The sequence below is a fragment of the Varanus komodoensis genome, unplaced genomic scaffold (assembly GCF_004798865.1).
Source record: "Varanus komodoensis strain SLA01 unplaced genomic scaffold, ASM479886v1 scaffold44_3, whole genome shotgun sequence".
NCBI lineage: Eukaryota > Metazoa > Chordata > Lepidosauria > Squamata > Varanidae > Varanus > Varanus komodoensis.
Window position 1 is genome coordinate 7706869 of NW_025336010.1, and position 25964 is coordinate 7732832.

Sequence of the window (25964 nt, forward strand, 5' to 3'; positions counted from 1 at the left end):
TCAACCGAAGGATGAGATATAACTACTTCAAATAAATAGAAATGTATTGTCTTCTTTGAACGAGTCAATCAGCCAAGATTTGGGTTCAAGAGGATAAAGAGGTCAAGTTCCTTCAGTGAGCATTACAACTCCTTTGCGGAGGAAGCGATGACAACAGTCATAAGTACTTCAGAACAGGAAAGTGAAAGCAATCTTTACCCTGCTGCGATGCGTGGCCAAAGTTACAGCAGCCCTGACACCCCGCTACCACTCTTACTACTTAGAATAAAGCTCCACTCTTGCCCCGCACAAGGCGGAGTCTAATCGGAGCCAGAAGTGGGGGGTTCCACTCGTCGCTTCCTCCTATAGGCGGGCAGCGGATTCAGGCTATCAAAGCGGAAGTTTGTTTTCCTTCTTTCCGGGGCACGCACGGAAGGGCCGACGTGCTGCTTTCGGTGGTCGCGGACTTGACGGAGGTTTCGTTCTCAAATCAGGCCCCTCACCTAGGCCGTCGTCATGGCGATGCAAGCAGCGAAACGCGCTAACGTGAGTGCGGCTCCTTCTCCCTCGGTCGGGGGCGGCCATTTTGCCCATCCCCCCCCCCGTCCTCGGCCGTCGGGACATGCACTGCTTCTCTCGTAGGGTCGCGTGAAATTGACCTACCGGCATACTTCACCCCGCCGCCCCTCCAGGCGGCGTTGGACTGAAACTCCCATCAGCCCTGATCCTTGGCCCTGCCGGCTGTCGATGACAGGTGTTGTAGTCCAGAATACCTAGGGGCCGCCTCGTTACCCATCCCAACATCGGGAGTGCTTCCCCCATCTGCTGCTGCTGCTCAGCCATCCCACGGTGGCAATGGGCTGCCCATCCCGATCAGGGGCATCACGGATGGGGAAAGCCGTCCCAAGTACGCGGTGTGTGAATGGACGACCCGCTCTTTAGCTTTCATCGAGGATGGAGTCTCATGACGGAGGGCAATAATCCGTGGTAATGGATCCACCATATGCACATCTAGTATGCACTTGCATTAGGTTTGGGTCACCAAAGATATTTGTGAGAGATGACCATCCTTGGCCAAATGGCAGTGATGTGAGAGACCTGTTGATGTGGTCTCTTCTTCCCATTAGCTCAAGAGGGCAAGTCCCACAGTGCTATTGACTTTTAAGGAGACTCAGGACTCCTTGAGTATGGTGGCACAGTAGCCATATGGAGTAATGGTGGCACAGTAGCCATCTGGAAGCATGTATCTACCCCAGACATGTATAAAGAGCCACTGTAAGAGTGGTAGTGGTTAAGAGTGTGGGACTGGGACTCAGGTGATCTGGGTTCTAGTTCCTGCTCAGTCATGGAACCATACTGGGTGCCTGTGGGCCAGTCACAGACTTGCAGCCCAACCTACCTCACAGGGTTGTTGTTGTGGGGATAAGATTGAGAGGAGAAGGAGAATGATGTGAGCCACTATGAATTCTTTGTAAGAAAAAAGTGGGATATAAATCTAATAAGTAAAGCAGAGAGTGCTTTAAATTGTCAGATGCATGAATCTTCCCCCCTACCTGCCTTTTTCCACAAAAGCCGTAGTTACTTTTCTCCCAGAAAGAGTCATATTAATTGGAACTCAGCAGGGATAAAAGAGTTTTGAAGAATGAACTTTAGAAGACAGTTTGGCAATGTTTCCCCCACCCTGTGTGTATCTTTGATTTTTTTAAATTGCATCTTCTGCTCTGCATATTTAAAAGCTCAGGTCTGTTGTGGTAGTTTCAACTCTCAGCCAGATCATTTGTAAATTAGCGTGCTGAAGGACATTTTGCTCTGTATAAAATGTCTAGAATTTTATATTGCTAAACATGCAGTTCCATGGTAGTTTAGGCAGAAAATATGGCCGGGGCATGCAGAAAGTTGTAGGTCTTTTTTCTTGTCTAAGTTTGATTAAGATTGTGCTTCAGATCAGACAGATTCAATATCTATTCTTTCCTCAAAACTCCTACATTAAGAACTTTAAGAAAAATTCTGGGGAACAGTCAATTTTAGGAACAATAATAACAGTATAAGTAACTTAGAAATATTTACATCTGGATTATTGATTTATAGGAATCTTTGCTCCTGTTGCTAAGCTGTATGCTTTCTTGAATTTAGATCCGTCTGCCACCTGAAGTCAACCGTATTTTGTATATCAGAAATTTGCCATATAAAATTACAGCTGAAGAAATGTATGATATTTTTGGAAAATATGGACCAATTCGACAAATCAGAGTGTAAGTCTGTGTTAGAAAACTATTAATTTATTTAAAACTGTTCTGTACAACAAAACTTTTTCTCTACAACAAATTAATGCAGTACAGTAAAAATAGAAATAACGGTTGCACAGCAGCCAATGTTAAAATAAAGCCACTAAATAAAACAGATTAACAATTAAAATACAGTGGTACCTTGGCTCATGAACGTAATCCATTCCAGGACTCTGGTCATGACCCAAATTGGTTGTGAGCCAAGTTAAATTTCCCCGTAAGGTTCAATGTAAATAAGGTTAATCTGTTCTGTAAGTATTTCTTTTTAATCAGGAAAATGTGAAGCAAAGCGTCAAAGAACAACAGAGATCCCCTTTCCCCCCTCCCTGTGCACAAGCATGGCATGCTGTGGGGGGGGGGGGATGGGCGCAACCCAAGGGGACCGGGGGGGGGAGGGGCGCAATTGTGGGGGGGGCACTGGGGGGGGGAGAAGGATGCGATCATGCTGGGGGGAGTGGAGCTGGCCAAGATCGCGGTTGCGCTCATGCAGGAATGATGGGTGCAATCATGGGCTCGCTCATGCAGGAAAGATGAGCGCAGTTTTGGCCATCTCCCCCCTGCCTCCAGCACGGTCATGGCCATCTCCCCACTTGAGGGGATGGGGAGATGGCTGCAATCGCAGTCTCCACCCAATGCGGAGTTTGCAACCTGAGTCAAAATTTTTATGAAATTTTTCTTTGTGACCCAATTTGGTCATGAACTGAGGCATTCATGAGTCGAGGTACCACTGTACTGGGAGAATAAAAGGTTTTTGCCTGACACCGAAAGAAAAGAAGAATTGGCACCAGGCGAACCTCTCTGGGGAAGCTTTGATTTAGCATTACTGTGGTTATGAAAACTGGTCCATTGCTGCTACTGTTTTTCCTGTAAAATAATTTAAGTTTTGCTTGAAAACCATGAAGTTGGATTTGAATATTATGCAGGGGACATGTAGATGAGAAGGGGCCTATATATTTGCAAGCAATGCAAACACATACGGTGCAAGTGTCAGAATATACATGTTAATACTTCATGGAGAGGTTTTAGGTTTTTTATTAAATCAAAAGTACCATAAGATGGTACTTCATTGTGAAGATATTAACAGCCTAAAATTATTCTGATAGTCTTTATTGGGAGAGTTTGCATGGTTTGTAAGGTTTGGGAGAGATTTGCATGAACTATGATGGTAAATTCAAAAGGCAGACTAAGGGCACTTAAAATAGCATTAAAAGCAGTGCTGTAGTATCAATCTGTTAAACTGTCATGAACTATGTGGAAGAATAAGCCTAATTAATTATGTCTCCCTGTGCTGTTGCAAAGGGGGTGGGGGTAGGAATAATTAGAATTGTCTGGAGTGCACTGAGTTTGGAAGGCCAAGTCCTACCCTGGCATTCCAGTTAGCAATCCATTCAGCACAAGAAACATCTTTCTGAGTTAGAACCAGTTAGATCTGATGCACCAATGTATATTTCTTTTATTTAATTCTTCTGCTGTCCTATCTGATGTATGCTTGCTCTGAAATACTTACTGACTTTACTGCATTTTTTCACAAGTAGGAATGCATAGTCTCACTATGTGTGGGAAAAACAGCACCACACTGATGAAGAGAATTAGTGACAATTTCCTTCTGTAGGATCTGAATAAGAAATCATTCTTATCCTTTGTTTAATATTAAAATTGTTCTTTTCCTACAGAGGAAACACCCCTGAGACTAGAGGAACAGCCTATGTTGTCTATGAAGATATCTTTGATGCCAAAAATGCTTGTGACCATCTGTCAGGGTTCAATGTGTGCAACAGATACCTTGTTGTTCTGTACTACAATGCAAACAGGGCAAGTAAATGAGCTTTTTTCAAAACATTTTGACTCTTGTTAGAACAGAAGATGGACTTTTTACATCTCTTAACTGACAATCCGCTCATCAAGAAATGTTGGAATAATTTAAGGAAAGTGAATATGGAACTAGTTGCTTCTTTATATGGGCTAAACATGACTGGAGAAAGCATTAATTCTGACAGTTCTGTTTAAAGCTTGTCTAATTTGATTAGAAGCAGTCAAAACAAATTAAGTCAAACTGAGCCTGAGCTGAGAATTGGGCTGACTTTTTAAAAATACTATTGTTATTGGGGGGTTTTTTTTTTTTTTTTTGACAAATTGAATATAGGAAAATGGAAGGTGGGATTTTGAACAAGTATCATGAATACATTCAAGCCCACAAATTTAAAAAGATCAAAAGTATCTGTCTTTCTATCATTCAATGCTCTATGAAAGTTTAGAAAAAAGAAAGTTGTTATTCTGTCCACTGACAAATTTTCCAGTCACTTCAAATCAATTATAAATTGTTAACTATTTTTTAAAGAGCTTCCTTTTACATCCTATTAATTCTACTGGGTATAATAGAATTTCTATTTGTCATTAAATTTTTCAGGTCTTCTATATACACAATTAGTTAATTTTGCCATCAATGTGTACTCTGCCAACTTGTTTTTCCAATCTTCAATTGTTGGGGATTCTGGTGTTTTCCATTTAGAGGCAATTGTAATTCTACTTTTTAATTTTTGTGAATTGCACAAAATTATAACTATTGGCTACAAGAGAAACTTCCAAACCAAGCAGGAACTGAAGTTGCATATTGGGAGTTAAGGGTATGAATAAAATAGGATGGCACAGGGCCAACCCTGATCAAAAGGAATCATGAATATTGGCCTGTAAGGGGCCTCTGTGTACTTACCACACCCCACTCCTTTTGGTTGAAACCTTCAGAGAGTCAGGTGCAGTGGACTTCTGCCACCATCTCACCCAATGGTCTCCTACAGGTTTTGCATCAGTATTGTTAATGGGAGCATTAATAGGTGCCATTCAGACAGTAGCCCTTTCAGATAGGTCCACAGAAGTTAAACATTCAAAGGGAAATATTACTGGCCATACATATATAGGTTAGGCTTTTAAGGCATATTTGATGGCCTGAAACAAAAACAACCCAGATGTTCCATCTCCTAATTTACAAAGTCCAATTGCCTGGAATTGATTTTGACCTCAGATCATGAAGAGAGATGGGTTTTATAAGCTTGCTAAAATAGATGTTTGCAGGTACGGGGCAGCAAACTCTCCACTACCTTGCTTTCTATGGGAATCCTAGAGAAGTTTAGGATTTATAAAGAATCCTATTCTGTATTCTGGTTGTCAATTGAAGTCCAGGACTAATTTAAAATGCTTGCTTTAACAAAGTCCTAAAAAACTTGGGACCTGGTAACTTGAAGGACCACATTTTTCCGTATACTGCTACCCACCCATTCAGGAATTAAGTCCTTCTGAAAGAGCCATCCCTAACGGAAGTAAAAAGGATGGCAATTAGAAGAAGGGCCTTCTCAGTGGCTGCCCCCCCCCCTTCCTAAAGAGATCTGCCTGGTGCTGTCACTACTTTGATCTCAGCACCAGGTGAACACTGTCCTCTTTCAAAAATTTTTCGAAACCTGCCTTGAACACCTGATTGTAAAAGTTCACTCTGATACCAACAGGCTTCCCCTGTTCCCACTCGCTTCCCCTTGTACTTATAAATTGTACTGTTGGCCTGTTTTTAATGTTGTTAGCTGCTTAGAAATATTTTAGAGGACTATTAGGCAGCCTATAAATTTGGAAATAAAATCAGTCCTGGCCTAACAGCAGGCTAATTGTTCAGGGTGAAGTTGTTATCTGGTTTTTCTGAACACCTGGCAGCTTTTGTGAAATTAAAGGCATGTTTCTATTTTGAAACATAGCTTCTTGATTTCTTGGTAATTTTATGATATATTTGAGAAGACTGTCAGTTAAATCAGTACTTAAAGTGAGCTTACCTTAAGGAATTGATAGAAGAAAATAGTATTATTTTAAAAAAATTCTATTAATGTTTGTTTGTATTACAGGCATTCCAGAAGATGGATACAAAGAAGAAAGAAGAGCAACTCAAACTGCTGAAGGAAAAATATGGGATAAACACAGACCCACCAAAATAAGACTCTTAACCTTCATGAGCAACTGGCTCTTTTGGACATTTTAAAAAATTCCACCATGTCTCTAGACTAAGCTCTGCCTACCCCCCCAAATAGCTATGTCCAGTTGAATTTTTAGTTCTTACATTTGACGTGTAAGCCATTTGAGGAAATCCTGTTTTGGAAGTAACAGCCACTGGTTATAATTACAAATATTGGTACATTAAAATGACAAGTAGCCTCTTGGCATATTGTTGTTGATAATTTTCCACATTTCTGAGGTTTGTACAAAACTTTATGCATCATTTGTATAACCTTTTGACCACTATGGTCAGAAGAATGTGTAAAATTTTATGGAGCTAAATGCCGAATTGAATCTGTTAAAAATGCTTTTCAACATGTTGTATTTTTGGTTTCCGTTTTCTGAAATGTATCTGCATGATTCATCTTCCCAAGCAGTTTGCTGTAATAAAGAATAATCTGATGTGCCCTGAGAGTATCATCAGCAGGCTAATTTCAAGGTGCCTCCTCCCAGCTGCTTGGAGCTGTTTCCCTTTCTATCATTCCATTGCTGAGAAGAGCTGGATGCATTTGCTTTTGCTGCAGAGGTCTAGCCATCTGCCCTGCTCTCCTGCTGTAACATTAAGACCAGCATGCTGAGGCAGGCAAAATGGCAAATTCATTGCTTTAATTAAGCTCTTCAGAAGGCAAAAAGACTTATGAGATTGTTGAAAAGTAACAGTTTACATGCATCATCAGTTTACCCTAGCAGTTCATTCTGGGGTAGAATCCATTGTAAGGCTACTTGAGAATAAGCCTTTGAAACAAATGAACGAAGGTACAATCCTATGCTTACTCAGACAGGAAAAAAAGCCTACAACTTTGGCTGGGGCATACTGGGAGTAGTAGGACTTTTTCTGTCTAAACATGCACAGGATTGCACCGTAAATTGGCTGATTATTGCTAACTTGAGTCCCATTCCTTCAGTGGGCCAGCATTATGTAGGACTTAAATTGGCAATGAACCAATGTTTTCCGATGTTTTTATGCAACTCAGTCTACAAAAAGCCAACTATAACTTTAACATCTATCAGGTATTAAATCCAGTAGGTGTTAAATATGTAGTTAACTCATCTGCATGCTGTGGTGTTATTCTTAAACAAGAACCTATTTTGTTTAGTTATTTAAATGATCTTTGTTGTTGTTAGTCGCGAAGTCCTGTCCGACCCATCACGACCCCATGGACAACATTCTTCGAGGCCTTCCTGTCTTCCACCATCCCCCGGAGTCCACTTAAGCTCACACCAACTGCTTCAGTGACTCCATCTAGCCACCTCAGTCTCTGCCATCCCCTTCTTCTTTTGCCCAACATTAGGCTCTTCTCCAAGGAGTCCTTCCTTCTCATTAGGTGGCCAAAGTATTTGAGTTTCATCTTCACTATCTGCCCTTCTAAAGAGCAGTCAGGGTTGATCTCCTCTAGGACTGACCGGTTTGATCGCCTTGTGGTCCAAGGGACTCACAGGAATCTCCTCCAGCACCACAATTCAAAGGCCTCAATCCTTTGCCACTCAACCTTCCTTATGATCCAGCTTTCACAGCCATACATTGCAACTGGGAAAACCATAGCCTTGATTATACGCACTTTTGTTGGCAGGGTGATGTCTCTCCTTTTTAGTATGCTGTCTAGATTTGCCATAGCTTTCCTCTCAAGGAGCAAGAGTCTTTTAATTTCTTGGCTGCAGTCCCCGTCTGCGGTGATCTTGGAGCCCAGGAAAATAAAATCTGTCACTACCTCCATTTGTTCCCCCTCTATTTGCCAGGAAGTGAGAGGACCGGATGCCATGATCTTAGTTTTCTTAATGTTGAGTTTCAAGCCAACTTTTGCACTCTCCTCCTTCACCCACATCAAGACTCTCTTTAGTTCCTCTTCACTTTCTGCCACAAGAGTGGTATCATCTGCATATCTGAAGTTGTTGATATTTCTCCCAGCAATCTTAATTCCAACTGGTGATTCATCCAGCCCCGCCTTTCTCATGATGTGCTCTGCATATAAGTTAAATAGGCAGGGTCTATGTGTAGAGTCGTCTCTTGGGTTCTTGGAAAAGAGTTTGCTATGACCATCGTATTCTCTTGACAAAATTCTACCAACCTGTGCCCTGCTTCATTTTGTACTCCAAGGCCAAACTTGCCTGTTATTCCGGTTATCCTTTGGCTTCCTACTTTAGCATTCCAATCCCCCATGATGAGAAGGACATCATTTTTTGGAGTTAATTCAAAGGTGCTGTAGGCCTTCATAGAACTGGTCAACTTCAGCATCTTCAGCACCAGTGGTTGGGGCATAGATTTGAACTATTGTGATGTTGAATGGTTTGCCTTGGATTCGAACTGAGATCATTCTGTCATTTTGGAGATTGTATCCCAGTACTGCTTTTCCTACTCTTACTATGAAGGCTACTCCATTTCTTCTGAGGGATTCTTGCCTGCAGTAGTATACCTGATGGTCATCTGAATTAAATTCACCCATTCCTGTCCATTTTAGTTCACTGATTCCTAAGATCTCAATGTTCAGTCTTGTCATCTCTTGTTTGACCACATCCAGCTTGCCTTAATTCATGGATCTTACATTCCAGGTTCCTATGGAGTATAGATCTTTGCAGCATCAGACTCTCCTTTCACCACCAGATACATCTGCAACTGAGTGTCCTTTCGGCTTTGACCCAGTCGCTTCATTCTTTCTGGCGCTACTAGTACTAGCCCTCTGCTCTTCCCCAGTAGCATATTGGACACCTTCCGACCTGAGGGGCTCTTCTTCCGGCGTCATATCTTTTTGCCTTTTGGTACTGTCCATGGGGTTTTCATGGCAAAGATACTGGAGTGGGTTGCCATTTCCTTCTCCAGTGGATCATGTTTTGTCAGAGCTCTCTGCTATGTCCTGTCCGTCTTGGGTGACCCTGCATGGCATACCTCATAGCTTCATTGAGCTACACAAGCCCCTTCGCCACGACAAGGCAGTGATCCATGAAGGAGTAAGTAAATGATCTCGCTCACACTTTAAGAGTGTTTCTGCTGTTCTGAGGAAATTAGGTACTGCTTTTCCTAACTAAATGCTCCTGCATTTATTCTCTTTCAGCTACCTCTTGGAGTACATTGATATTTCTGTTATTCTGATACACTTCCCTTATCACTCCTTGTGAACCCTATAATTGGCAATTACTCTTTTTTGGTACTTGAAATCTTTGCACTAATGCCACCTACTTAAGCAAGATTTTAACTTTAAGGCTGTGCTGAGTTTTCTCAAACATTTTTCAGATGAAGTCATGCTTTTTACCCCCATGACCCTGGAAAGAAAAAGACACTTAGGGCACAGTCCTATGGGGACTCTTGCAACACTCTGAACTTGGAGGATCACAGACATCCTGTGCAGGGAGGGAGGAACAGGGAGGTCAAGAGTGCAGAACACTCAGATGGTTAGTTTTGTGCAGGGCTTCAGAATGGGAGAGAAGGAGGCTGAGGTGTCTCCAGGTTATGTTGCATCTTGGTGGCACTAGTCTCTTCCTCTCCCTGCCCCCCGGAATGCCCCAGTACCCTTCCCTGAGGTTAGTCTTATGTCCTTGAAGAAGCAGGAGGGTCTTTCTTTCAGTACTAGCTGGGGGAGGGGAGGGAGCATGGATTCCAAGGGACAAAGAGAAATTACCTTACTTTGTAGCTGGGAATCTAAACAATTCTATAGCCATGTAGATGCTGTCAAGCAGCCATAGCATAGCCCTGGTATTTTGCTTTGTAGCTGCTCACAGCCACTGATTACTCTTTGGCATAGCCATCTGGAAAGAAAAACACAGTTTTCATTGCAGAGTCTTTTTATTAAATGAGAAAAATGCACAACTCGGCACTTCAGAATGTGCTGGAAGTGATTGCATAGTGATTGTGACCCTATTTAAAAAGTGTGCAAGAGCTAAGAGCACATGAAGAGCATATGCATCCCTCTGCACATCAAAATATTCTTCCAATCTGATCCAAGGTATCCAGGCCAGCACTTCAGTGCAAATATTCAGCCAAAAACAAATTTGCTGGCAGCTATCAACCCCACAAGACAAATCTCACCTGTCAGTTAGGAGTACTCCAACATTATCAAGGCCCTTTGTATTCTTGCTGGTAGGGCAGAAATGTGGAAGGTGCAGTTTGCTCTCTCCCATTGCCCCTACCAAGCCATTGCCTTCCCATTGCAAGCAACAGCAAGGAATTTTACTCCAACCCTGTAAAATTTCCCATGTTGGGTGCTACAAAAGCTTTGGGTGCAGGACTGTGCCATCCTGTTTTAGCTCTCGTGATGTTGGAGTGATTAATACAGAAATTTCCTCAGGAACAGGGAGGGGAATCTAGGTCCAAGTTCTCTTTCGTCATGGTGAGAAATGCCCAATTGCACCGTAATCCTCTTGGGCTTAGTGCAGGTACTTTGTAAAAAGTAATGATTAAGAACAATGGCATTCACATTCTTAGGCATGAAACTCACTGCAAATAATAGTAAATAAAAATTATGGTTACTATTTACTAATAATTAGGAATATTTAGCTAGAATTAGCTTCTGTCACTTCTTGTCATTCATGCCACTTGATAGGTTTTCCACGTGAGGCTACATAAAGAGGAGGTAAGCACACAGTGGCATCTTGCACTGGTGCCCTTCCTATCTTTTTCTCTACAGAAAAAGTACTTGTAGCTCTATTTTAATGTTGCAGCTTTTTAATGTTCCACCTTGCAAAGCCCTGACTGGGATTTCCTTAAGGGCAGATTTTGAGTTATTCAAGCTGCTTTTCTAGACTCTATGTTTTGAGGTCTGTTTCTCTTTTTGTGGCTAAACAGTAACAAAACTTTGACTAGCCAGACAAGGTCTTGAAATGGAATATTAAAGTAATGAGGTCAATTAAATGGAAAGGGAAAACCTGCTTTTTCCAGTATTCTCTAGCTCGTCCCAGCAGGACAAAAGATACAGGGAGCACAGCTGTTTTCCTTTTTACAGGGCCACTTTCTTCTGTAATTTAAGTCTAATGATGGAGGGGGGAGATTCAGAACCCCAGCCCTGGGGTGGCTGTAGTCTTTTCCCCCATTCCAGGGATGAGTCATGGGAAGGCTTTGCTGCTTGCAGATCCACAGCCTCTACCAGCGTAGCCCACTTGGTACTCCTTTTGGTACTTCCCTATGTCAGAGCAACACCTTTCTGCATACTCCTTGAGTAGGCTTGCAAGACTGGATCTTTAGCTGTCAACAGCAGGCCTTTCTTTGCTCTCAGAGGGGTGAATGAAAACCTCCTATGGCTCCAGGATGCCCTTGCAAGCCCAACATGACTGCAGACTCAGCTATAGGCAGCTTTAAAAATATTCAGTGCAGACTAATTTGCATAATTCCAGTTAAACTTGTGATACATTTACTTCATCTCAGCTGGGGATGTACAACCTTTTTGGCCCTGTGAGCTACATTTGACAGTGGACTGGGTGCTGTATATAGCCACACATGCATGTTTGCGTGTGGTTATATACAGGGATTTTGAAAAAGATACTCTTTTCTCAGTGCTAGCAGTAGTGCAGATAGGGGGAAGGATTTTGCAGTAGCTGGGTGGTCAGGGGACTGCAGTTAAGCTTTTGGGAGGCCAAATGAGGCCCATGGGTTGAGCACCTCTAAACCAAATCTGTAGTAATATTTTGGTGGTTATATCTGATATCAGACTGAACCATTCAGTAATCACAACAGTACAATTGGAGATTGAGAAATCATTCTTGCTACAGTAGGTTGAAAACAAGGAGGAAAAAGAAACAAAAGCAATGCATATCAAGATTTTATTTGTTTTCTTGGAAAGATTTCATTTGAGATATTTTCTTTAAAACAGCAGCGAGCAAGTGGAAAAGTGGCAGCGCAGGTAACTTGGTTTGGCTAATGCCCACAAATGGTACACTTGATGTCTGAGCACCCTTGTGTGTTGAATTCTTTTAAGTGTATAGTAAGGCAGTGGTTTCTCAATAAGTAATCTGTTTATAGTTTTTAAAATTTATATATATCATTCTAATCACCACTGTGAAGCTTCACATGCAAATTAAAATAAAATGTACAACTCAAAAATATTACAGCCATTTCCCACCACCCCCAAGTCCACAGCAAAGAAGCACCTAAACAGGGACAAATACCGACACCAGCAACAGTAGTAAAAAACAGGGGAAGGGAGAAAGTGAGAAAACAACTTCAGGACAAACATTCTTGTGGCTTGACAGCTGAAGATGACAAGAACTCCAGTAGAATTTCTCCCATTAAATGGGAAGAGGGAAAAAGTGGGTAGGTATTAACAGGTGCTTTCAGTCAGTGGCCTGAGTTTACTCTATCCTAAGCAGCTCCACATCAAAAATCAGAGTAGCATTTGCAGGGATGACTCCAGGATGGCCCGTGGTTCCATATGCCATGTCAGGTGTACAGGTGAGCTTTGCTCTTTGTCCTAGGCTCATCTGGCAGTTGAAGAGAAGAGAAAATAAGAAGCAGAAGGAAATGTCAGAAATCATTGTTACTGTTCTCCAAAACAAGTCAAAATTAGAACATACTAAGTTAAACACAATTAGGCTGCAATCCCATGGCCTCCTGACATCATGATAGGATTGTTTGAAGTCCTGGCTTTGAAGTCTTGCAACTTTGGAATGAAGACTTGGAAGGTTAAGCCCATCCTCCCCCCCACACCCAACTGGCATGAACCACACATGCTACCTTTCCAATGTCACAAATCAGCCTCAGAGAGGAGGGAAGGGGGCATGCTGGGAAGAAGGCTGGGTCAGATGGCTTATGCTGTATTCAAATGGCACCCCAGTTTCCTTTCCTTCCACCCTCTTTCCCATTGCTTCATCTAGGTAGCCAAAAAAGGTGAAATCACTGCAATGACTCCCAGCTCAGACATCACCACAGAAGGCTACCCACAGCTGATGGATCAAATGCTGCTGAGAGACCAAGGAAAACCAACAGAGTCACATTCCTGTTAGCTCTCTGTAAGATAGATCATCTTAAAGGCTGATCACTAGTGTTTCCATACCACAACCTGGGCTGAACCTCAGCTAAAATGGATCTAGATAATCATCTGTCTGGAGCTGGTCAGTAATCATGCTTTCAAGGATGATGACCAGGAAAAGAATATTCACTACTGGCCTAAAGTTAAGATCACCTGGGGTCATGGGAGATTTCTTTAGGAGTGGTCTTACCATCAGCTCTTTTGGGTGACCTGGGAACATTCCTCCTCATGGAGAGGCATCAATCACTTGCCCAGCTGTTGTTTCCTCCCTGACAATTTTGATATGTTACAAGGAGCAAAGATCTAGTGTGGATGTGGTTGCACAAACCTGTCCATGCACCTTGCCAACAGCTTGTACCATGTGACACTCATACAATAAAACTTAGCAGTACATTAAAAGTAATGATTCACTGATTAAAACAATGGAATCTAAGTGGATGTAAGGTACTTTTTTAAAACCTGGAAATGCACTGCAAACTTCTCAAAGTAGGTATCTGATGGTTCTGCAGCCTCCTTAAGTCCAGTGTATAGAAAGCCACAAAGGACTCTAAGAAGCCCTGCAGGATGGCATTGAGTGGAGTCAAATTTCTGAGCTACCTTCACTCCTTCTGAAGAATTGTACACACGATCAGTGTTCAATTGCATTCACTGGACAATTTTCCTCTATCTGTGCTCAAGGCATGCTCTAACCAGTTTCTTTGCTCAAAGCTCTAGAATATACCATGGAGACGTAACGACTCTAGTATTCTGGAGAAGCAACTGTGCTCAGGCAATTGTGCCAACTGTCCAGGGCATTTCTGCATCCCACAATGGGAGAACCAGCCATACTGGGCAGAGTTAAAAACAGGAGCCCTCAGGAAATCATCCAGATCTGTTAGCTTCTTGGGACAAGCCACCATAATACTTTGGCAACAATCCATGCATTTTGGCTTAGGCCTAGTTTTAAAAATGTAAATGGTTCTACTGAAGTTCCATCTTACAATCTTCAACCAATGGCCAGACTGACAGGGGATGATGGGAGTTGTAATCTAACACATCTACAGGCTACCAGATTGAGGTTGAGGCCCCATAGGTGAGGGTGTTCAAAGATAGGCTAGACATGTACACGGTAGGCACATCGTGAGCGGAGCCAGCTGGAGCCGGGGGTCAGACTAGATGGCCCAGGAGCCCCTTCTGACTCATTCTATGTTTCTATGTTACGTTATTAGTCATGGGAGCAGAGAATGACTGTTGAGTGTAATATTAAATGTCAGCGCTTGAGAAGAACAGCCACCAGTGCTGAAACAGTTGAGCTCTGGTAGGCTTTGCATCTGTCTGTTTCTTACGGTGTATAAATGAAGTCTTAACTCTTCAGCATTGTTTTACTGCAGCACAGAAGTTATTCAGCATATGTGGCATCTTACAGGATCCAATTAGTACTTGCTACTCAAATATCCTTTGTCACATGTGTGAGTGGGTGGACAGTTAGGCACACTGCTGTATTTATATGGCAATAAAGAACTTGGCAACATCCTAGTAATGTTATGGTTCATCACAACCATATATCAGTATACATTAAATATAAGATTTTATTTACTGGAATGACAAAATATGAGTAACTGGGAAAGGTTGGATAGGATCTACTTAGAGCCACAGTGGAAAGGCTGAGGGGGCTCTAATGAGGCTGTCACAGTACTGGTTCTGAACATATTTCTCAGATACATTGAAAACATTCACCTGGAGGTTGTATATCCAGGTGTTCAGTTTTAAGAATTTAAAATGTAAGTGCTCTAGGAAGAATGAAGAACAGTACACCTGAGCAAAAAAGCGCTCACCTCACAATTCTACAGCAAATTCATTGTTTGTCCTAGAATATTTAAGGCCTATTTACATGACAGTTTTACCCTCCAGGCTGATTCAGGAGTGAACCATGAACTGAATTTAGCTTAGATTGACTCTGTGGAGCTACTACTAATAAATCTGCCATCCAACAAGCACCACAGAGCCTTTTCAGCAAGGTGGCAAAAGCTGACCCAGCATGAAGTTTGTCCATGGTGATGACAAGTGCCCAAGCATCTCTTGACCAACCTGACTTATCCTATCTGAAGTTCTTTATATTCAACTCTGCATACAAATTTCAACCCCTTGAAATTATGACTTGGACCCACATTTAACATTAGAACAGACCCAATGAAATCAAAACAACTTAAATTAGGCACAAGTCCATTGATTTCAATGTGTTTCCTCAAACTATAACTCATTCTGGACCCAATCCTACAGCTGTACATCCTTTTTCATCCACTGCCCAGGAAATCCTTATTATTCGTGTTCCTATTTTCAGGATTGCTAGAGCAGAATTCCTCATACCTGTGCAGCACCTTCCTCAAATCCTTTAATGACTTCTTGTCTCCCAAGCTTGAATCTGAATGGCTTGTTTCGATCTCGGGAGGAATCAAACTTCTTTCCATTCTGTAGCATTCCTGCCAAAGCAAGACAAACAGTTCCTGTTTCAGTCAAGCTTGCATTAGTGTCTGGGATGACAACAAAATAAAGATGGCTACCCAAGTCTGAACAAACAGCTATAACCTTCCAATCTTTAAAGGATAGGCTGAGAAAGCCAAAGTTTGAGCCCTCCATAGTTAACTGTGGTAGCCTTGTACAAGTTACTTAGTATTTTAACTATGTGTAGTTGGCAGCCAGTCCTAGACATCTTTGTTTACTCTTGAGCCCAAAGGGCTAGACATTGGGCTAAAAATTGCACAAGGTACGCATTTTGGCATGGTTGACTTACCTGACCCTCTGATCTGTTGCAAGACACCTGCTGCTATGCTATAATAGGGCTATATTTATCCTCAGTTCCCAGACTATGAATGAGTAACAAGCTTCTTACAATTGCATAATCCTCCTGGCCATGCCACTGCCTATTAAGACCCCAGAGTTATTCAGACAAATTGGCAATCAGAGCAGCCCGCACATGGCTATCCAGTTACAGAGAAGTAAGTTACTCTTTATATATTCAAGAGAAATGGTGACACAAAGATGTAACAAAAACAAATACAATGAATAAAGTCCCTAATGCCAGGGGAACTTTTTCAAATGAGATTCCCCAGGCTTTTTTCCCCTTTACTTGCTACATTTTGATCCTGCCCTTTCTCCAAGATCAGGACAAGTCACATTTATTGCGACAACATGCATGTGAGATAGGTTAGGCCAAGAGTGAGTCATGGGCCCAAGAGGACCTTCATGGCTCCAAGAGGACTTGGGCCTAGGTCTCCCCAGTCCTATCCTGACCTTCTGATGACTATGTACTGTGCTGGCTTTTGAAAGCTATAGGCTAGACTGTTTCAGAAAGCTTTCAGGTAATGATAGCATGCAGCCTCCAGTATCCATGGCTACTCTGTACACTCAGCTGAAGGGTCGCCAGATTGGTCCATCACTTGGCCTAATCCTGTTTTTCCCCCAGTAAAAGGTTCCATTTCCTTATACTACTTTATATGCATTTGGCAAGGGCATGGCTAAAGCACATGGGCACACATTAGCAATCATCATTTGGATGGATGACAAAGCAGTCACCTTTCCAATGAATCACATCCTCTGAATTGGATCAACTTGGTTTGCTCACTGCTCCAAGTCTAGACTAATATATGAAACAGCCCTGCATCTCCAACAATCAGGGTTGGCCCAAAACTCTTGTTGTTGGCTTACATGGAGCAGCAAATGATGCCCCTGCCTTCAAGTTAAGATGCATAGTATCCAAAGCAAGACAAATCATTTAAGCACTGGGGGCAGAAAATCCCACAAGTGCATTTTCCTTTCTGTTGCAGTAAGAATATACCAATAATGAGTTAAATAATTAACTATCTTCTGCCTTCATGATTCCCACAATTAGTCAACTGCGGCTGCTGACTCATTCCGCTATCAAATACAAGAAATGGCTATAGATCATTGAACCAATGAATCTAGAGTCCTCTGAATAAAATGTATATGACTAAAATAATTTGGCCATTTCCCCTACCTTTATCTGTATACTCTGCTAAGAGGCAAAGTTAGAATCAGTTGGCATTCCAATTATTGCAGTGCTGTCAGGCAAGAAAGTTCTCTTATTGTCTAGCATGAGCTTTCTTCACTCAATTCTGTGATGGGCATCACGCCACTTCACTTGCCCATTATGTTCCTTTGGCAAGATCCAGAAATTTGAGACAGCAAAAAGCAGCTCCTGATTCAGGATTGCCCCACTAGCACTTCTCAGCTGATTACCTCAAATCACATTGTAAGTGTTCATGGTAGGCATGTCATGAGTGGAGCTGGCTAGAGCCGGGGGTCAGACTAGATGGCCCAGGAGACCCCCCCCCCCGCTGACTCACTCTGTTTCTATGTTAAAGATTTGCTCTTTCAGAGAGCCAGCAGGTGCTGGTTTGGGATCAGGAGGCAGAAGAATGTAATAAAAATAAATAAATAGCATTATATAATTCTTACTAAGCACCTCACTTACTCAAATGACAGTAATTTCATGTTCTACAGCACTGGTTTCTAGCCAAATTGTAATGGATGCCACGGTTGAGAATTCATTTAAAAAGAAATGTTGGTAAAATATCAACTCCCCACTTTTTTGCCTCTTAACAAGTGTTCTTCTCAGTCCAAACCTGCTCAAGGTTACAGACCATAGCATTACAGTTAATTTAATACATGAATGGTTGTTGTACAATCATAAATGAAGGCGATATTACCAGTTTTCCGACAGGGCTGCATCTATTTGAAAATTCCCTCTCCTGTCACTTGGTGGCGGATGTCCTAACGGGCACGTGGCTTTGCAGTATGTACAGTCTGAAGCCAGGGAAAAGCAGTCTGAGGGAAACTTACATGGCTACCCACTCCTCTGTTGTGAGGAACCCTCTAAGGGGAATGAGGTGGGCAGATCCCTCTCTTTGTGGGCAAAATCAGGGGTGCCCCGTGTGTCTAGGGATGTCTGTCCCTTCACTCAGACAGGACCAGCACTGTGTGGCCAAAGCCGGGGGAAACAGCTGCATAACTTTGCCAGAAGGCTCCACGGCAGCAAACTCAGGGCTCTTTCAAGCATGCAAAGCTGGATCTGTTCACTTGTTGCATACGAAGTGGCTTATATGATTTTGAACCAAGAAGAGAATCAGTGGCTTATATGATTTTGAACCAAGAAGAGAATCAGTGGATGAGCGGGAGAGGCTTTTAATCCCTTTCTTCTCAGTTAACATTGTCTCCACAATCAAGCCTTTGCTTAGAGAGGCAAAATCAGGGTTTGCCCTCCCCTGGCTTGCTGTGGATCCCCTGAGTCAGCTGGTGGAGCAGGAGGAGCTGTGTCTCATGTGCTCCCAGCTCACTGGAAGGACCTCACAGCCACTTTGCTCTGGCAAGGCAGCAGGACCCCAAAGAGTCCCTCTAGTCAAACTTGCCCCATGGCAGCTCTCACATGGGAGGACTGGAACAGCAGGGTTTTCCAGCAATTCCACCCAGCCTGTGGCACCACTGCAGGCATTCTGGTGAGCCCCACTCTCTTGTGGCAGCAAATGAGTATTTATCATACTTTTTTGAGTAAGTTTTATTTGAAATTATAATCCCAAAAAAAACCTAAAAACAATATCCATCATCAAAAACATCAAGCTGGCTGGGTCAGCCCCCACACATCCTTCTTTTTCCATTTATGATAACTTAAAAACATATTTAAATCTGTGCAAAGTCCCATTTCTCTAGTCAATAATAAAAAGAGTCCCAAGTTTGATAGAAGTCAGTTTATCATATTCATATCTCACTTTTTTTTCCTTAGATGGAACTCAAGGCAACTTACATGATCCTTCTCCCCGCAATTTTGTCCTCACAACAACAACCCTGTGGGGTAGGCAGGGCTTAGAGCCTGTGACTGGCCCAGAGTCACCCAGTGAGCTTCATGGCTGAGTGGGGACTAGAACCTGAGGCTCCCAGGTCCCCAGTCCAGCACTCTCACCACAATGCAACACTGGCCCTCTAACCACTGGCTACACCGCTGCCGTGGAAGACTGTCCAATGGAGCTCTCTAAACCAGCACTCAGCCATGGCATCATTCTGAGGATCGTCTCAGAGTGAGCTAGTGAGTACTTGTCATGGTGCATCATGTCATGCACTCCCAGGTGGGTGGTGTAGCTTCCACGAAGATTAAGCATGAGTCGCTCTGGAGTTGCCTGTGGGTTACCATTTTTAAATCTACGTTTGTAAGCTGTCCCGAGATGCCGAGGCATGGGGTGATGCGATATAAAAGTTTTAAATAAATAAATGAATAAACATACCTTCACATAAGCCTAGCTCCCTGGGTTCATACAGCATGACAGGTGATGAAATACACAAGCCACAAGGTGCATGCATCAAGTGTCAGCTGGTGTAAGCCTGCAAGTCCATTAGCCCACTGTAGCTTAGCATGACAAGCAAAAGAACCCACTCTGTAAAGCAGCCTTCACCAGCCTGGTGCCTTCCACGTGTTTTGGATGCCAGCTCCCATGAGCCCCAGCTGACATGGGTTATGGCCAGAATTTTGGGAGTCCTAGTCCAAGACATTTGGGGGGCACTAGGTTGAGGCCTCTGTAAAGGCTGACTTTGCAGTAAACGGGCTGAAATACCCTAGAAATGTCCATGTGCAGCTACAAAATGTATATACCTTTCCAACTAAAAGGTCAGCACTGTCATCCTCAGCTTTATTGGGAACAAAAAAACATACAAGCAAGATCAGCAGAAACAGTGTAGTCAAAATACTGGTTGTCTATACTAGCAAGCAAAAAACAAACAAACCAAAACCACCGGGCTAATGATAGGACAAAATAGAAAAATACCAAGAATGTCAACATGTGCATGCCTGACCCAGCAACTCTGATTGTTCAGGAGGTTTCCAAAGCATGCAACACAGAATCTAAGTGTTGAATTATATTAAAACATTGCAAAATGGAGGGAAGGAGAGGCTAGTTTTGCTGCAAAGGAGCACGCATGATGGTGGCAGATCCTTATCTTTATGGTTCTGCCTCCAAAAATGTGAAGCAGGAGATGAGGGTTGGCTCCTCCAGTGTTAGCCTGCCCCACAACCAGTGGAAGGGCAGTGCTCACAAAGGAATAGATTAATTGCTGTGGATATTTCCAGGGGTAAGGCAGTCGGGTCAATGTTGGCTACTCTTTTTATTTTAAATAAAAGGGGTGTTTTTGAGCTGAATCATAAAGTAGGGGAGTGCTCAGCCTCTAAGGAATCATTTGATGTAATTAAAAATAAAAAAAGTGGCATAAAAGAGCATGAGCAGAAGCAGATGGGGAAGAGAATTGTTTTGTTCATTGCCAATGATTTCATAGTCAAGAAAAAGGTGCCCAGTGCATTGCTCTATTGCTCAAAGTACGAGCACAGAATAGAATCCATAGTTTTCTAGTAAAGAAATATTGCTGTTCTGGAATGCTCAAGGAATGTAATAACACAGAGGATCTGCTTTGAAAACAGGTACTTGGATCATCTGGAAAGGGTCTTAGGTCCTCTTGACACCCTAACAGGAAAATGCTTAAAATGCTGTGCCTAGCAGCTGAGAGCCAAAGAATCTTTTCTGCCATGAGTTGAAGATGTTGTTGTTGTTAGTCACGAAGTCATATCCGACCCATCACGACCCCATGGACAACATTCCTCCAGGCCTTCCTGTCCTCCACCACCTCCCGGAGTCCACATAAGCTCACACCAACTGCTTCTGTGACTCCATCTAGCCAACTCATCCTCTGCCATCCCCTTCTTCTTTTGCCATCTATTGTACCCAGCATTAGACTCTTCTCCAGGGACTCCTTCCTTCTCATTAGGTGGCCAAAGTATTGGGTTTCATCTTCAGCATCTGGCCTCCTAAAGAGCAGTCAGGGTTGATCTCCTCTAGGACTGACCAGTTTGATCGCCTTGTGGTCCAAGGGACTCACAGGAGACTCCTCCAGCACCACAATTCAAAGGCCTCAATCCTTCCTTATGGTCCAGCTTTCACAGCAACTGGGAAAACCATAGCCTTGACTATATGCACTTTTGTTGGCAGGGTGATGTCTCTGTTTTTTAGTATGCTGCCTAGATTTGCCATAGCTTTCCTCCCAAGGAGCAAGCGTCTTTTATTTTCTTGGCTGCAGTCCCCGTCTGCGGTGATCTTGGAGCCCAGGAAAATAAAATCTACCTCCATTTGTTCCCCCTCTATTTGCCAGGAAGTGAGAGGACCGGATGCCATGATCTTAGTTTTCTTAGTGTTGAGTTTCAAGCCAACTTTTGCGCTCTCCTCCTTCACCCACACCAAGAGGCTCTTTAGTTCCTCTTCACTTTCTGCCATGAGAGTGGTATCATCTGCATATCTGAGGTTGTTGATATTTCTCCCAGCAATCTTAATTCTAAATGGTGATTCATCTAGCCCTGCCTTGCCTAACTCCTTTCTCAATTTTGAACCAGTCAGTGGTTCCGTACCCAGTTCTCACTGTTGCTTCTTGACCCGCATATAGGTTTCTCAAGAGACAAATAAGATGGTCTGGTACTCCCATCTCTTTAAGAACTTGCCACAATTTGTTATGATCCACACAATCAAAGGCTTTAGCATAGTCAATGAAGCAGAAGTAGATGTTTTTCTGGAACTCCCTAGCTTTCTCCATGATCCAGCATATGTTGGCAATTTGAACTCTAGTTCTTCTCCCTCTTCAAAATCCAGCCTGTACTTCTGGTAGTTCTCAGTCCACATACTGCTGCAGCCTAGCTTGTAGAATTTTGAGCATAACTTTGCTAGCATGTGAAATGAGTGCAATGGTGCGGTAGTTTGAACATTATTTGGCATTGCCCTTCTTTGGGATAGGAATGTAAATTGACCTTTTCCAATCCTGTGGCCACTGTTGAGTTTTCCAAATTTGCTGGCATATTGAATGTAGCACTTTTACTGCATCGTCTTTTAAGATTTTGAATAGCTCAACTGGAATACTGTCTCCTCCACTAGCTTTGTTGTTGCTCAGACTTCCTAAGGCCCATTTGACTTCACATTCCAGGATGTATGGCTCGAGGTCAGCGACCACCCCATCATGGTCATCAGGGATGTAAAGCTCTTTCTTGTATAGTTCTTCTGTGTAATCTTGCCACCTCTTCCTAATCTCTTCTGCCTCTGTTAGGTCCCTGCCATTTTGGTACTTTATCATGCCCATCTTTGCATGAAACGTTCCCTTCATATCTCCAATTTTTTTGAAGAGATCTCTGGTCCTCCCTATTCTATTGTTTTCTTCTATTTCTTTGCACTGTTCATTTAAGAAGGCATTCTTATCTCTTCTCGCTATTCTCTGGAATTCTGCATTCAATTGTTTGTATCTTTCTCTTTCTCCCTTGCCTTTCGCTTCCCTTCTTTCCTCAGCTATTTGTAAAGCTTCCTCAGACAGCCATTTTGCTTTCTTGCATTTCTTTTTCTTTGGGATGGTTTTAGTTGCTACCTTTTGTACAAAGTTGCAAACCTCCATCCATAGTTCTTCAGGCACTCTGTCTATCAGATCTAATTCCTTAAATCTATTTGTCACCTCTACTGTATATTCATCAGGGATATGATTTAGGTCATACCTGAGTGGTCTAGTGCTTTTCCCTACTTTCTTCAACTTAAGCCTTAATTTTGCAACGAGAAGCTCATGATCTGAGCCAGAGTTGGCTCCTGGTCTAGTTTTTACTGACTGTATAGAGCTTCTCCATCTTTGGCTGCCAAGCACATAGTCAATTTATTATTTATTTATTATTTATTAAAACATTTTTATGCCGCCCCATTCGCCGAAGCCTCGGGGCGGCTTACAACATAGATAAAACAAGTTAAAATCCATATAAAATAATCTTAATTAAAACTCACATTATAAAATAAGCCGCCCTGGCCAGATAAAATTCAATTGTATTTAGCATTTAAAATGTTGCTTAAATAAAAAGGTCTTAGCCTGGCGCCGAAAAACAAATAACGACGGCGCCAGGCGGACCTCTCTGGGGAGCGCATTCCATAACTTAGGCGCCACCGCTGAGAAAGCCCTTCTCCGAGTAACCACCCTCCTAATTTCTCTCACGGAGGGCTCCCGGAGAAGGGCCTCTCCCGCCGATCTCAGGGGGCGACTGGGCAAATATGGATGTAAGCGCTCCTTCAGGTAACCAGGACCCAAGCCGTTTAGGGCTTTATAGGTCATTACCAACACCTTGAATTGGGCCCGGACTTCAATGGGGAGCCAGTGAAGCTGACGGAGAACTGGCGTCATGTGAACATAACGTCCAGTCCCCGTCAGCAGCCTGGCAGCTCTATTCTGAACCAATTGAAGTATCCGGACCGTCTTCAAGGGTAGCCCCACGTAGAGCGCGTTACAGAAGTCAAGACGGGAAGTCACCAGCGCATGAGTCACTGTTGCAAGGCAGTCGTACTCCAGGTAGGGGCGCAGCTGATGAATCAGCCGAAGCTGGAGGAAAGCGCTCCTCACCGCTGTTGTCACCTGAGCTTCAAGTGAAAGCTCCGGGTCGAGGAGCACTCCCAAGCTGCGGACCTTGTCCCTAGGAGGGAGTGCAACCCCATTCAGGACAAGGTTCAGGTCACCTTCTCTGAAGCCCGAACCGCCAACCAACAGGACCTCCGTCTTGTCTGGATTGAGCTTCAGTTTATTGGCCCTCATCCAGCCCATTACCTCGGCCAGGCACCGGTTCAGTACAGCCACTGCCTCACCTGGATTGGTGGAAAACGAGAGGTAGAGCTGGGTATCATCAGCATACTGATGGGTCCGCAGCCCACACCTCCTGATGACCTCTCCCAGCGGTTTCATGTAGATATTGAACAGTAAAGGGGACAAAATGGAACCCTGCGGTACCCCATGGCAAAGCTGCCATGGCGCAGAGCCATAGTCCCCCAACACCACCTTCTGGAATCAGTCGTTGAGATAGGAGCGGAACCACCGCAAAGCGGTGCCTCCGACCCCCAATCCCGCCAGCCTATCCAGAAGGATACCATGGTCGATGGTATCGAAAGCCGCTGAGAGGTCCAGGAGAACCAACAGGGACGCACTCCCCCTGTCCTTCTCCCTGCACAGGTCATCGTACAGGGCGACCAAGGCAGATTCAGTACCGTACCCGGGTCTGAAGCCGGACTGAAATGGGTCCAGATAATCAGTTTCATCCAAGAGTGCTTGGAGTTGTCCCGCCACCACTCGCTCTAACACCTTGCCCAGAAACGGGATGTTGGCCACTGGTCTATAGTTAGCGGCCATCCCTGGATCCAGTGACGCCTTCTTCAGGACCGGTCGGACTACCGCCTCCTTTAAAGGGGCAGGCACCCGACCCTCCCTCAGAGAAGCGTTAACCACTTCCAAGATCCAGGTTCCAATCCCGTGCTTGGAATCCTTTATTAACCAAGACGGGCAAGGGTCCAGAAGGCAAGTGGTAGGACGTACTCGTCCAAGCACCTTGTCCACATCATCGGGCCGCAATAACTGAAATTCATCCAATAATTCTGGACCAGACGGCAGCGTTGGTGTCTCCCTTAAAACCTCTGAATCAATAGTGGAATCCAGCTCGTGACGAATCTGAGCGATTTTCTCCCTAAAATGCTCGGCAAAGTCGTCACAGCGGGCCTTTGAGGGTGGAGTCAGCTCTTCCTTTGGCCCTGGGTGAACCAGGCCTTGCACCACTCGAAAGAGCTCCGCCGGACGGCATTGTGAGGAGGCAATGGAAGCGGAGAAGTGTCTCTTTTTCGCGGCCCTCACCGCCACAGCATAGGCCCGATAGTGGGCTCTTAAGTGTGTTCGGTCAGATTCATCACGTGATTTCCTCCACCTACGCTCTAGCCGTCTCCCAACCTGCTTCATTGCCCTCAATTCTGGAGTGTACCAAGGGGAAGAGCGGGCTCTGCCCGGTGGGAGAGGACGCTTAGGAGCGATCGTGTCTACAGCCCTGGTCATCTCCCCATTCCACAGTTCAACCAGAGCCTCGACAGGAGCACCCGTCTTGTCAGCCGGAAACTCCCCCAGAGCCTTCAGGAATCCTTCCGGATCCATCCGGCTCCGGGGGCGGACCCACACAATCGGGTCTGCACCCTTACAGAGGGAGATGTCGCTCTCGAGCACAAACCTCACTAGGAAGTGATCTGACCATGACAGGGGAGTCAAGCATAAATTCCTCACCCTCAGACCACCCTCTTCCTGCCCCGTCGAGAAAACCAGGTCCAGAGTGTGTCCACGTTCATGGGTCGGGCCGGTGATATGTTGAGACAGCCCCATGGCCGTCATGGAAGCCATGAAGTCCTGAGCCGCCCCGGTCAAACTAGCCTCGGCATGGATATTGAAGTCCCCCAGGACCAGCATCCTGGGGGTCCTCAACACCAGGTCCGAGACCGTTTCCGTCAGCTCAGGCAGGGAGACTGTTGGGCAGAAGGGTGCACGGTACACCAACAGAATCCCCAATCTGTCTCGGTTGCCCAACACCAAGTAGAGACACTCCAGCCCTGGTCTCGAAGGGACAGGAAGTCCCGTGAGAGTGATGGAGGCCCGGTAAACCAAAGCGACCCCCCCTCCCCTCCCCTCCGGCCGTGAACAGTGCTGGACCATATACCCGGGCGGGCACAATTGAGAGAGGGCAACATCCCCCCCCTCTCCCGCCCAGGTCTCCGTTATACAGGCCAGGTCGGCCCCCTCATCCACAATCAAGTCATGGATGAGGGCAGATTTGTTATTGGCCGACCTGGCATTAAACAACAGCACCGTCAGGCCCGAGGGG

General features: G+C 44.2%; 2 protein-coding genes across 3 annotated transcripts in view; one reads left to right on the forward strand and one right to left on the reverse strand.

The window, feature by feature from the left end:
* The first annotated feature begins 371 nt into the window (after positions 1 to 371).
* SF3B6 (splicing factor 3b subunit 6) lies at positions 372 to 6700 on the forward strand. Its single transcript, XM_044444331.1, has 4 exons — positions 372 to 525; positions 2113 to 2231; positions 3938 to 4076; positions 6146 to 6700. The coding sequence occupies exons 1-4, from the start codon at positions 496 to 498 to the stop codon at positions 6233 to 6235; spliced, it is 378 nt and encodes a 125-aa protein (XP_044300266.1). The 5' UTR covers positions 372 to 495; the 3' UTR covers positions 6236 to 6700.
* Positions 6701 to 12024: 5324 nt separating this feature from the next.
* The window catches only part of LOC123030392 (peptidyl-prolyl cis-trans isomerase FKBP1B), a 33464-nt gene continuing 19524 nt past the window's right edge, over positions 12025 to 25964 (reverse strand). For both annotated transcript variants that reach the window (XM_044444267.1, XM_044444268.1), the window contains exons 3-4: positions 15590 to 15702; positions 12025 to 12695 (exon numbers count right to left, since the gene is read on the reverse strand). In XM_044444267.1, coding sequence (XP_044300202.1) covers positions 12567 to 12695; positions 15590 to 15702 — 242 coding nt within the window. In that variant the 3' untranslated portion in view covers positions 12025 to 12566. The remainder of the gene's footprint in view (positions 12696 to 15589; positions 15703 to 25964) is intronic.